Genomic DNA, 13,899 nt, shown 5'->3' on the forward strand with positions numbered 1-13,899 from the left:
TTAAGTCATTTTATTTTTCTGTTTGTGTGAAATAGACTAACTAAAGAGGGGGCTATTCAGACAGAATTTGGGTTTCTTATACTGACTGGCTAAGGTATAGAGCTTAAGAGAGCATATATTTCAGATATTTCAAGTAGACTCTGGTCTATTTATTCTTTGATTAAACCAGTAGACTTTAAGGTGGATTGTCCAACAAAACCCAGGTGAAGAAAATAAATATTGGATTTTTTATATATTTATCACACTCTTTTTTGTTTTTATGGGTTTAGTTTTTTTAGTATGACAAATTTTCTTTTTTTTTTTAAGTTTATTTTTTTTCAGAGAGAGCACACATGAGGGTGTGAGTAGAGAGAACACACGTGAGGGGCAGAGAACGAGGGAGAGAGAGAATCCCAAGCAGGCTTTGCACTGTCAGTACAGAGCTCAACCCGGGGCTTGAACTCACGAACTGTTGAGATCATGATCCAAGCTGAAATCAAGAGTCAGATGCTTAACGAACCGAGCCACCCAGGCACTCTTCAAGATTTATTTAAGTAATCTATACACCTAACATGGGGCTTGATCTCACAACCCTGAGATCAAGAATCTCACGCTTTACCAACTGAGCCACCCAGGCACCCCTACAACAAATTTGCAAATATACACAAAAGTGGAGCGAACAGAACGATAAACTCCATATATTCCTAATTTTGATTCAACAGTTGTAAAGACTGCCACATTTACTTCATCTATCCTTTTAGTTGTTGAGAGTTTTAAAGCAAATCACACATATCAATCACTTTTCTTTATTATTTTAGTAGTATCGACACAAATTAAAGACATATAGCTATGATAACATTAAATAACAAATTATAATTCATTCCTTAATATAATCTAATACCTCACCCTAGTCAAATTCCCCTAATATCTTGCTTGAATTGGGATCCGCATTTCAGTATTACACTTCCCTCCTGGGCTCTTTGTCTCATCTTGTTTTTACTCTAGAGTTAACCTGCCCTTTTATCCCTTCTGCCTTTATTTTTTCCTTCCATGACATTGACTTGTCATGGAAAGCTGGTCAGTTATTCTATAGAACCACCCACTTTCTAAGTTTATCCATATCTTTAATTTGTGTATCTACCTTCCTATAAAGAGATGTTAGCTTGGTTAGAGGCTTGATCCAAATAAAGGTCAATTATTCTTTTTTTTTTTTTTTTTTTTTGAGGGATGAGCATAAACACTACATGGGGAACGCTATGTGCCTCCTGTTGTATCATACAATGTTTGAATGTCCTACTTTCAATGATGTCAAGATTAGTCAGTAGTTTCAGGTGATAACAGACTGGTCCTTCCATAGCCTCCCAGTAGTGGGGTTGATGAGTCAGAGTAGACATGTAATTTTTGTACGTATTGCTGAATGCCTCTCCATAGTAGATTAATCACTACACAGCCCATCAGCAGCGAGTGCCTGTTTGCACACAGCTTCAATAGTAGAGTATGCAGATGAGTTCTGTGTTTTTGCTAATCTGGCAGCAAAGAGACGTTATCTCTGTGACAATTTAATTTGCATTTAAGTGATGTTGAGGGCAGCGTTGTATTTGAAGAACTATTACAATTTTTCTTCTGGGAACTCTCTGGGGTTTGTGTTGTATGTGCACCATTTTTCTATTTTGTTCTTTATATTTTTATTTTCTTTCCATATTTAGGGCTTGTTAGTACGTCAGTGACAATACTGTTTGGTTGAGATTTAAATTGCAGACATCTTTTTTTAATCAGTCATTTGTCTTTTGACTTGTGTATGTTATTTTTTTTTCATGCAGATGCTCTTTTGATATATATTTTATAGAAAAATGTACCCATGCTTTTTGGTTTTTTTTGGGGGGGTAGTGAGTTTATTACTCACTTACATTTAGATCTTTGATCCATTCGGAGTTTATCTTCATGCACAGTGTCAGGATCAGATCCATTTTGCCTCAAATGGCTACCCAATCATAATGATATTTGTTAAGCATTCTCTATAGTTTGAGATGCTAGTATTTTACATACATAAATAGATAGATAGGTCTCACATCTATACTAAATTTCCAATGAACTTGGGCCAACTTATATTCTGTTCTATTAGTCTGTGAGTCTATTCAGTACCAGTCTCACAGAGTTTTAATGATAGAGGTTTTATCATATCAAGCAAGGGCTGTAATATGGGGCCATTACCACCTCATTTCTGCCCCAAGACGTTACTACTTATTTTTCGTTATCTCATTTGTTTTTTTACTTTACATATGTTTTATAATTAGTATAATATATTGATACAGAAATACATGTATATAATCCATTACTAAAAATGTATGTTGGGGCACATGCTCTTTTTAAGAGAAGTAGGGCATGGAATAAAAAAAAAAGTCTGGAGGGCCAGTGTTCCAAGCAGTGTTGTTCAAACATTTCAACATGCTCATTAGATTTTATGGGGGTGAGTAGCGCAAAGAGCTGAATTTCTTAGGATGCATCAAATCCTAGCATTTGCAATGAGACTATACCCTTGGACCTTCTTGATGAGTCATCTGGATCCAGAAAAAAAATTTTTTCCCTGCTAATGAGCAGGTGTCAAAATCCCACAAGAAGATATGGTTACTGGAGAAGAATGCCTAGGAAAGTCATCTTTGGTTTGGAAATAAAGATAACTTTATAAGGCCCCCCCCCTTTTATCAAACTTTTACCTACTGTGGGACATGGGTTGCTATGATATCAATTGTGGCAAAGGGATTGGACTGTGAGGGGAAAAACTGGACCCTTATCCCAGAGAGTACTTTTACCACTCTCTAATATCCTATATTGTGTTTTATCTCAGCCAACTTGTGAGGAGGTATTTTTTTATTCATCTGAGCTTTTATCAATGCTTACTAATCCAAGAGGAGCTTATATGGGTTTTTTTTTTTTCTTCTTACAATACAAGGAGGCATCAGGCCATCAGTAAAATGTCTTAAAACTCCCTAAGGCAGACCAGTCTGTATATTACCTTGTAACTCTAAACTCTAGGGAAACCATATTAACAGGGGAGGAGGGAGTTCTCTTAGTAAAATTATGCATTCATTAGGAAATATTCATTTTACATATGTCCTGCAACTTTTGTTATTAAAATGTTATTCTAGGGGCACCTTGGTGGCTCAGTCTGCTAAGCGTCAAACTCTTCGTTTCAGCTCAGATCATGATCTCATGGTCATGAGACTGAGTCCTGTGTCAGGCTCTAAGTGGAGTGTGGAGCTTGCTTAAGATTCTCTCTCTCTCTCTCTCTCTCTCTCTCTCTCTCTCTCTCTCTCTCTGCCTGTCTCTCCTGCTTGCACTCGCTCTCTCAAAAAAATTTTTTTAAAAATTGTTAAATGTAATTTTAGGAAGGTAAGAAACAAATAAACATTACACTTGAGGTTACTGACTTACATTCAACTAATTACTAGAGAACCATTAGGTGTCAGGCACGATTCTAGGTGCTAGAGACACAAAGATGTGTTCTCTCTGGCCTTAAGAAACTCACAATCCAGAGAGCAGCACATGTAAACATGGTAAGGGTACAGCCCAGTAAGTACCATAAGAGAACCAGGAACACACTAATATCACCGGGAATGGGGAATTAAGGAGGGTTAAGAGAACGAAGAAGGGGCTTAGACCTTCAGGGAGGAGTTGCATTTGGCACATGGAGAAAATTTCAACAATGACAACAGAAGAGCAGAGAAGATGGCTGGGAAGGAGAAACACTGTATCTAAAATGGCATAGTTCACTCCCTTACACACACAGGACACAAAAGCACCTGACTTGTTCTGGGACCAAAAGTATTGCACGCAGCCAAAGGGCAACAATCCATGGCTTCAATCAGCTTATGTAGGATTTTTATCCTATCTTTTAAGACATAGCCAACTGCGTGTTTAGATTATTGGACAGACACTCAAGTTACTATTCATGCTACTGTGGGAGTTCTGACTTCTGATTAGAATCCATTCCTATTTGAAAGTGCCTCTTGAGCCTTTTTTAAAACATGAGCACAATTCTGCCTTTTCAAATTTAGCACTTTCCCAGTAGTTCAACGTGTTCCCTTTTTATTTGCGGTCATTACTTCTTTGGTCTCCTTTAAAAATAGCACCAGTTTGCACTTGTCTGTAAGTCTTAGCTGGTGCTGGTGTTGGTTTTCTCTGGGCGTTGGCCTTTACACTTTTCTTTGGACTTTTTCATTGCATCTGAGTTGGAATTTTTCCCTTCCTAGGTTTCGTCACTGGTCTGGGAATTTATCTCCCTCTGTTTTGTTCTATTCACTTTGTTTCACTATTTACTTTTGTTAGTTTGCTGTATTTTACCTTAAGGATTTTTTTTTTTTTATATATACCTTAAGGATTTTAAAGGCCTCTGCGAGATGCTGTCACGAGTCCTGTTTGTGACAAGTTGCTTTGGGTTGTGGCTTCATCACTAGTAAAAATAAAGCTTTGCAGGAAGTCACAGAATATCATACATAATATGCTTTGGTTTGTTGGAAGGACAGAACAAGAAGCACAGTAAATTTTTATTTATCTTTATTTTTTTATTAAAATTTTTTAACATTTATTTATTTTTGAGAGACAGAACACAGCATGGGTGGGGGAGGCACAGAGACAGAGGGAGACACAGGATCCGAAGCAGGCTCCAGGCTCTGAGCTGTCAGTACAGAGCCCAACGTGGAGCACGAACCCACAAACCATGAGGCCATGACCTGTGTCAAAGTCAGAGGCTTAACTGGACTGAGCCACCCAGGTACCCCTAAATTTTGAGTCTTTATTTTTATTTTTTATTTTTTATTTTTTTTAATTTAAAAAAATTTTTTTTTTCAACGTTTATTTATTTTTGGGACAGAGAGAGACAGAGCATGAACGGGCGAGGGGCAGAGAGAGAGGGAGACACAGAATCGGAAACAGGCTCCAGGCTCTGAGCCATCAGCCCAGAGCCGGACGCGGGGCTCAAACTCACGGACCGCGAGATCACGACCTGGCTGAAGTCGGACGCTTAACCGACTGCGCCACCCAGGCGCCCCGAGTCTTTATTTTTAAAGAAACTATACAGGTATGCTCATATATGCTAGAACTATATTTTTCCCCCAAGTTTTCTGAAACTATATGCCCAAAACTTAAGAGTGGGTTATCTGTGAGGAGTGGAATAGAAGGCCAGGGGTGGGGGGCTGGAGAGTTATTTTTCACCTTATAACCTTTCTGTACTGTTTGAGCTTACCATATACATACACTGTTTTTAATGAAACGTGTAAGTAAATGCATTCAACAGTGATCTATTTTTGTCTTTGATTATGGCCATAATAATGTATTTAGCAAGTTTTTAGAGTGTGGGCAAAGCTAAAACTAAAAACCAAAAACAAGTGACTGTTTTGACAAAATGAGAGTGAGTGAACTAGAAACACCCAGAATAATGGAGTAAGCCCAGGTCAGGCTTTTTCACTCTTTGCCATTATAAAAACAACTCAGTCCCAAACCGTCCCTGTAAAAAATGTTGAAAACTGAAACAGAACAGAAAATCTAATGAAACAAATAAAAAACCTTGATGCCGTTGACATAAGAAAGAAAGAGAGAAAGGCAAAAGTTTTCAGTTAAGCACTAAAACTCCTATCTGGTAAGATCACAAGGCTTCCTGCTCAGGGCTTTGACCCAAGACCATGCAGAGCTAAGAGGGTAGCTCTTGAAACACCTTCATGGGACCAGGTGCAGGAGCTCTTTGCTTCTCTGTTCAGAAAATGTAGGAAGAATTCAAACTACAGAACATTTCCCATCCACTCACCGGCCTAAAGGTCCCAAGAGTAGGATTTTGTGGTCCTGTTACCAGGCATTCATGTGAGCACACACATTCTCTCCCCCTCTCTCCCCACCCCTACCTCTCTCTTTCTGTGTCTCCGACTCATACGTGCACACCCTCACACACTTACTAACACAGAAGGCTACTCCTCTCCCTATCAAATGCAATCCAGTCACCTGTCTAAGGATGTCAACATAGGAAATACGTAAGACGATACTGAAGGAAGACAAACCCAGGGGTGGGAAAGAGAATAATACTGAAAAATGATAAAGAGTAGCCCCCAAAGCTACTGTTTCATGCTTAGATGTTAGGGGCTGAACAGAAACTTAGAAGCATTTGCAGCACACACAATTTTTAAAAATTCCTTAAAAACCAATGAACAATTTTTTCTCAAATCTCTGATTAAATTCAATTAACTACATCTCAGATATAAAACAATTTTCTGTGGGTGTGTGGGTTCGGCTTTTGGCTTTGTCCAGCAACGCCGAGGGCAGCAGAAAGAATTACTCAAGACTCCATGCAAGTCAAGAGAGGTGAGAGGGAGGCTAAGAGAAGTCTCCCCAAGCTGCTCTCAAGCTCCAATATTTATTAGGCATACATCAAAGGGAAGACATTGCGTAATAGGTCAGTGGCTACGTGCCCAAAAGAACGTATGGGAAGTGTGTGCTTCCCAAGACTACAAAAGAGCAGATGCCGAAAGCAGGGTGGAGAACAAGATAAGATATTCCATAGATAACACAGTCTAAGGAATTCATGAGTACAGGTAAGACCTGACTTCTATATATCATTGACTAGATACTGGTCAGCTGTTTTCAGCAGGGCCAGAAAGCAGTGTAACGTGTTCCCTATAATCTCCTTAACCAGGACCTAGCTATTTGATTTCCCACGTGGGCGAATGTAAATGTCTAATTATATATGTGCACACATAGGGGTGCCTGGGTGGCTCAGTCGGTTGAGCGTCTGACTTCAACTCAGGTCATGATCTCATGGTTCGTGAGTTTGAGCCCCACATCGGGCTCTTTGCTGATGGCTCAGAGCCTGGAGCATGTTTCGGATTCTGTGTCTCCCTCTCTCTCTGCTCCTCCCCCACTTGTCTCTGTCTCTCAAAAATAAATAAATTATATATATATATGCATGTATAGATTTCAATAAGCCATATCAAGGAAATACTTAGGAAGTGATAGCCTGGACCACTCTACTAACATCTCACTGGGCTCCTCACTTCAACTTCCCATCCATCCACCCTGCCCATTCTCATTACTCCGTCCAATATGTTCTCTTTGAAATGCAAATCTAACTGATATTCAGTGATTAAAAACCTTCAATGGGCTTCTCCTAGTTTTGAGGATAAATTCAAACATCCTAAATCTGTCCCATAAGGCCCTCCACCACCTGGGTGCTGCCTTTTGCCCTCTCCTCTCCTCCACGTTCTGGCCATAAGGGACTTCTTCCATTCCTGCTTGCTCTTGCCCAAGTACCTCTGGGCAACATCGTTCCCTCCGTATCTGAAGTGGTCTCCACCCCCACTTTGACTTGCCTAGCATGTTCTTTTCATGGAGATAGATATACAGATATACAGTCCTATTAGACAGGACTCTCATATATACAGGAAATCCATTATAAACAATAACATGAATGTTTAACTCCACTGCCTCCAAATGTTGTCAATACTAACAGGACCATTTTTCTAACGTGTGCTATACGTGTGTACACATTTCTTTCTCCCTACGCCTCTAGGACGTAAGTCTATTACTGGGATTATCGCCAGCACAGATGGGTAAAGTGACACACACAGAAATCAAATAACTTGTACAAGGTCATAAAGTTAGTTAGTAACTGAACGTAGAGCTCAGCCTCAGAGTGCATGGTCATTACTGCTACAATACGTGATCTGAAATATGACTCAAAAAACACAATTCTATATCACGATGAATTATAATTTAAAGGTAACTGTTACAGGGGATCCTGGGTGGCTCAGTGGGTTAAGCGTCCCACTTTGGCTCTGGTCATGATCTCAAGGTCTGTGAGTTCGAGCCCACGTCGGGCTCTGTGCTGACAGCTCAGAGCCTGGAGCCTGCTTCGGATTATTTGTCTCCCTCTCTCTCTACCCCTCCCCCACTTGCACTCTCTCTCTCTCTCTCTCTCTCTCTCAAAAATAAATAAACATTAGAACCATTTAAAAAATAATAAAGGTAAAAGTTACAGTTGTCCCATGGGATCTAGAACATTCTTGGCTACAGCGCTGATTGCACTGCTTCTGTGCACTTCGTAATTTTTGTTGGTGCGATGGTCTCCCAGAGATGTCTACATCCTAATCTCAGGAACCTATACATGTGTTATTTTACATGGTAAATAGGATTTAAGATTGTAGATGGAATTAAAGTTGCTAACCAGCTAACTTTGGGATGGATAGATTATCCTGGATTACCTAGGTGGGCCCAGCGTAATTATGAGGGTCCTTCTAAGTGGAAGAGGGAGGCTAAGAGACAGAACCAGATTGGTGGCAGCCTGGCACCGCTGGCTTTGAGGCTGAAGGAATGGGACGATGAGGCGGTGGCCTCTAGAAGCTGGAAAAACACCTTGGAAGCTGATTCTCCCCTAGAACCTCCAGAAGATAGCTGCCCTTTGCGTACTTTGATTTTACTTTTTTTTTTCTTTTTTTAGTGTTTGTTTATTTTTGAGAGAGAGAGAGAGAAACGGAGTGTGACTAGGGGGTGGGGGGGAGAGAGGGAGACACAGAATCCGAAGCAGGCTCCAGGCTCTGAGCCGTCAGCACAGAGCCCAACGCGGGGCTCGAACTCATGACCTGTGCGGTCATAACCTGAGCTGCAGTTGGACTGATGCTTAACCGACTGAGCCACCTAGGCACCCCAAGCGTAATGTGATTTTCACCAAGTGACACCTATTTCAGACTTCTGGTGTCCAGAACTTTAAGGTAATAAGTCCGTGTTGTATTAAATCTGTGGTAATTTGTTTCTGCAGCAATAGGAAACTAACACAGTTGGGTTGTTTTTCTGAGTCCCAGTCATGTTAAGAGTAACCCCTCCCAAGAAAACAGTACCTGGTTTTAAGTTTTCTTTCTCTGCTTTTGCCAAAGTAAGCACTTGACCTACATCCTGGCCCCCTTTTCCCCTCCTCGACTTTATCTTCCTCAAAGCATCAATCTGGCAACACAGGAGTACTGAGTCAGCAGTGCTATGGGATGAAAAGGTTATTTTAAATAATGGCCTTTACAGAGATCTTCTGGTCCAACTTCGACAAACAGAGCGGTGCTAGCTTGCACAGTTCAAAACATCTTCTCTACCAGCAAGGCCAGCAGGAGGAAACCAAAGTGATAGAAAATGGGTAGAGCAAACATACGTAAATTCACAGACTCCTCTCATTAAACTGCTCCGGGGGAAAGATAAAGGAGTGTTCTCAGCCAAGGGGAACTCACTGTTCTCTTTATGCTAACTCTTTGTTTTAGACCTCCATCAGGTCTACCAGCAAGCCCAGTTTGACCTTTACGTTCATCAAATAATTAAGACCATGCCTGGATGGAGCCAGTTCTCCCCCCACAAATGGATTGTGCTTTGTTCTTTAACAATGTTTACAGAGGGCAGGATTTTCCTGGCACTGGATCCCTGGTGTGCTGTTTTGGGTAAGTCCCACCCCTGGGGCAGAACCTTGTGATTTTGCAGAAGATCCAGATTTCTCTCTGCTCCACAGTCCTCATCAGTTGATGAGAGATTACAGACTCACAGGCCAAGTGGCCTGGCTTTGGTTCCAGTCCAGATTTGAGGACCGACTGCTACCAGCCATGTAGTGTTAAGAACAGCACACTGCTCTCATTCACATTTGACTCCGTGGCTTAGATGTCGCCTCAGAGAAATCTGAGACGTCACCTACTTAGAATTAGGGCTTCATGATGTGTATCAGAATCATTAATTCCACCCATACATTTCTTTCATTTATTCCACCTCATTCTCTTCAGAGCTGGTCAACAGGTATCTATTTACACTTACTATTAGCCAGGCACTGTGCTCAGCATTGCACATACACAGTGGTCAAACATGAAGAAATTCTTCCCCTCGTGGAGTTCCCATTTTTAATGGTAAAGAAAAATACAGTTCCACTAAACACACAAATAAATGTCCATATATCAACAGGTACACTGAAATCATAGTTTAAATAACAGCAGCAAGCACAAAAATCTTCTAGACTACTAAGAAAGAGATGAAAATACGGGCAAATAGAAATGAAAGAATGGAATAAGTGTGATATTTTATATACATAATAGGATCAAGGATAAAAGGGTGGTACAGTTATATTTGGGGTGGATATTAAGAAGATGAGTATATAATTAGAGCATAAGAAATCCACAAAGTCTTTTCCTGAATGAAGACAGCGGAAAGGGTTCAGTGCTTGGATTCAAAAAGAAAGAGAGAAGTCCAATAATCTATGGAACAAATCCTCAGATCCTCAAATCCCCTCCGTAAGTGAGCTTTCCTGAGCCTTGGGGGTCATTATCTGTAAGTTGAAGATATGTTCAGTCTTGTGCATTTTTGAGAACTTAAAAAAAGAATATTCAAGAAAGTCCCTAGAACAGTGGCTGATATATACATAGTCTGTAATACCCAGTTTTGGGATCTGGACATGAAACCTGAATGGATAAACCACAAACAGGATTGTGGAGTGAAACCTGGCCCTGAAGAAGACTCTTGTTTTTCAAGAACACTGACAGCACGTTGGTTTCTAACAGTTCTCCACTAAAAGGAACCAGGGCTCCTGAGAGAAATGGCTCATCCTAGGACTAGAGCAGGAAATACACACGATCAGCATGAAGCATTTTGTGTTGCCAGAAAGTGAGGAGGCACTAAAAACAAACAAAAATGCACATATACATTTATACAACGAGAGGGTTATGTCCAAGGATACAGAAACCACTGGAAGAACTCCCAATGGCCAAAGCTGGAAGAATGTTAGCACTAAAATAAATACAATCATATTAGACTGTAATCCAAAGTATAAAATAAATATTCACAAGCCCATACTGGTATAGAAATCATGAGAAAACATCAGAAAAATACCCACTAAGGGCCATCCTACAAAGTACTTCACCAGTACTCCTCCAACGTGACAAGGTTAAAAAAAGGTAAGTCTGAGGAATTATCACAGCCAAGAGCCTAAGGAGACATGACTACTAAGTGTAATATGGTATCCTGCATGAGATCCTGCAATAAAAAAGGACATTAGATAAGAATGAAAGAAATATGAATAAAGTGTGGACTTTAGTTAATAATAATGTGTCAAAATTGTTTCATTAATTATGACAAACGTAACAGACTAATGTAAAATATTAATAAAAGGAGAAAGTGGGTGTGGTATGTATGGGAAATCTCCATACTATCTTCACAATATTTGTTTAAATCTACTGTTATAAAATAACAAAGTTAATTAAAAAAAAAAAAAGACAAAGAAATGAAAACATTCTTGCAATGCCAGACTTTTAGGCATCCTAGGAACGATATGGAAAAGATCCCCCCACACACCCAAATTATTCCTCCACTGGAGTCGGGGTTAGAAGAGCCAATGGTTAGATTTAATCAAAGCCTGAAGAGGAGGTTATTCCGCCCATTTGATCACTGAATAAGAAGGAGCAGAGTAAAACCATTGGGTCTGTTTTCAATTAGTGACAATTCTTAAAGTCAGTCTTGTTTTAATTTGAAATTTAGGACCATCAACAAAATATGTATCTTTCCCAGCAGTTTTGTTACAGTTGCCCCACTGTGTGTCTTTGCTGCCTTTCTTCATCACTGCATTTCTTTTGTGTGTTCAACCTGATTCCAATTGATATTTCAAAACTGCGTAATGGTTTTATTGTGAAGCCTTGCCTCCCCGGTTTGATTTTCTATAATATAGGTCAGCGCACCCCGTTCCCTGAGACAACTTGTGCCTTCCTCCCCCAGGAACAAAGCTCACGTCACGTCGAGTTCAGGAATACTCACTTTGGCAGTAAGAGCGTGAGAAAAAAAGTCACTGTATTATGGTATTAGACACTTATCTGGCGGGTTATTTTAAATATTATATTACCAGAACTTGAATAGCAACAATAACCCATTCTGTTAAAAAAAAAAAAAAAAGAAAAGAGGAAAAAAAATAAAACAAAGTAAAAGGAGGATTGCTTATAAGTGCTTCAGATCTATTGCAATTTCGTCCATTTTCCTAAAAAGTTAAGGCGAAGAAAACGAAATAATAGGAAACGTTCCCAGGATTTTAAATCTCATGAGCTCAGAATCCGTGCAAATCCTGTTTAGAACCACCCCGTGAAATTGGCTTTGGGACGTCCCCCCGCTACTCGTTCATTCAGCTTCTGAATCTTTCTAACAATCATTCCGCTGGAAGTCCCCTGAGGACACAGCAGCTGGCTGGAGTCCCCAGACCAGACTTCCCTAACCGAATGCAGAAGTGCAGGTGGAGAGGATAAAAGGAATTCTGGCTCAGCAGTCACGAACTCCCCTCATCCGCGGCCCCACAAGTGCACTGCGTCGCACCCGTGCGGTCGGGAGCCTCGGAAACCCGAGAAAAACTCCGACCCTACCCCCTTCTCCGGTCCTCAGGAGTGTGGCCAGCGCCTGCCTCCCTGTGATGCCATCTTGAGATCTTAGCATCTCAGAAGTAGTGCTTGAGTTGTGCGTTCTGTTCGCGTCCCTGGGTCTCTGAAAACTTACCCCAACTTTGCAAGAAGCCTGCTGGTGTGGACTCTTAATGTTCTTGAGCCAGAACTGACAAAATCGGAGGCTATCGACCGCGGATGCCCGCCCTCCCCCCGCCGCCCCCGCGCCGGCCCGCACCCCGATTCCCGCTCGCCGGGGCGCCAAGCCAGACGGCCCCCGCGGCACACGCGCGCAGCCCGGGGCGCCAGAGACAGCCGTCGGCGCGCGCCGCGTCCCGGGGCTGGAGGTCCGGGTGGGGGGAACGGTCCCAGCACGCGCGGGCGGAAGGGTGGAGGTACCCCAGCAACTTACAGCCCAGGGCGACCACCAGGTAGCGCAGCAGCAGCAGGAGGAGGCGGTGGCGGCTCCTCCTCGCCATCTTCTCGGGGTCCGAGCTGGCTGCGCCTCGGAAGCCGAGGGTCCCAGCGGCCGGAGCGCGGGAGGGCCCGGGCTGGGGGGGGGGGGGGGGGGGGCCGGGCGGGGGCTGAACTTCTGGGGCAGGAGAGGAGAGGCCGGCTCCGGGGAGACCAGGGGAGCGGTGGGCGGACCCCAATGGATGTCAGTTTCCCCCTGCCGGGGGCGCCTTCTCAGCCGGCCGCCTAGGGGCAGGTCTGGCTTGGCGGGGGACTTGGGGGTGGGGGGGGTCTGGGCTGTTCCTTTTGGGGGGTGGGGGGGGGGAGCGGGAGGGCCGTGGATGCCGGGCGAGGTGTGGGCTGGGTCCTAATGAGGGGGCAGGAGAAGGCGAGGAGCGGAAGGGAAGCCCCGGCGGGCGTCCCCCCGCCCCCGCGCCGCCGGGATTGATCGGCTTTGTGTCTGGTCCGGCGCGGGGGCTGCCAGCTGTCCCCGGGGTGAGGAGCCAGGGGGGGCGGGAGGCGCGGGCGGCGGGCGCTCGGGCGGGGTGGGGGGGGAGGCGGCGGTGGAGGGCAACTCCGCCCGCCTCGCTCCAACTCCTTTCTTCCCTCTCCTCGGCACAAAACTTTTCGGGTTTTCAGCCTAGGGGTGGAGATTTTTGGAAAATTTCTGTCCAACGGGCGAAGCTGCGGGGGGGGGGGGGGGGCGCTGCCGGGAGATGGGATCGGCCGGCTCCGCCTTGGACACGAGAGGGGGAAAAAAAGAAGAAAAAAAAAAAAGCAATGAGGACTCACGCTGCAAGGCAGGGCTCCGATTTTAGCAAGAGCCTTGGCCCCTTCTCAGCGTAAGCTTTGTGCTCTTTGGAGAGTTAAGGTGTGTTTTGTGTTCTTTGCTTTTCACGTGTCAGAGTTGGAAGTTCATCTAACGGTGTGAAATATTTATTATGTTTCTTTTCTTTCCAGTTACATAACTGCTGCCTGTGGAGTTTTCCACATGTTAAAACTCTACAGCTGCCCTTTGTCAGGTTTATTTTTGGTCTACTGTGCTTTTAAAAGGGAA

The 13,899-nt window shown here is 43.1% G+C and overlaps 1 protein-coding gene across 4 annotated transcripts in view; it reads right to left on the minus strand.

Annotated features, from left to right (window-relative positions):
* Positions 1 to 13,369, minus strand: part of JAM2 (junctional adhesion molecule 2) — a 62,989-nt gene extending 49,620 nt beyond the window's left edge. For 2 of the 4 annotated variants that reach the window (XM_040484134.1, XM_040484136.1), the window contains exon 1: positions 12,802 to 13,369. In XM_040484134.1, the coding sequence (XP_040340068.1) occupies positions 12,802 to 12,868 (67 nt within the window). In that variant the 5' untranslated portion in view covers positions 12,869 to 13,369. The remainder of the gene's footprint in view (positions 1 to 12,801) is intronic. The other 2 variants (XR_005793204.1, XM_040484137.1) reach the window with 2 other exon arrangements.
* Between the last annotated feature and the right edge of the window lie 530 nt (positions 13,370 to 13,899).

Source organism: Herpailurus yagouaroundi, unplaced genomic scaffold (assembly GCF_014898765.1).
Source record: "Herpailurus yagouaroundi ecotype Mexico unplaced genomic scaffold, PumYag 162, whole genome shotgun sequence".
In the NCBI taxonomy this organism is placed as follows: Eukaryota; Metazoa; Chordata; class Mammalia; order Carnivora; family Felidae; genus Herpailurus; species Herpailurus yagouaroundi.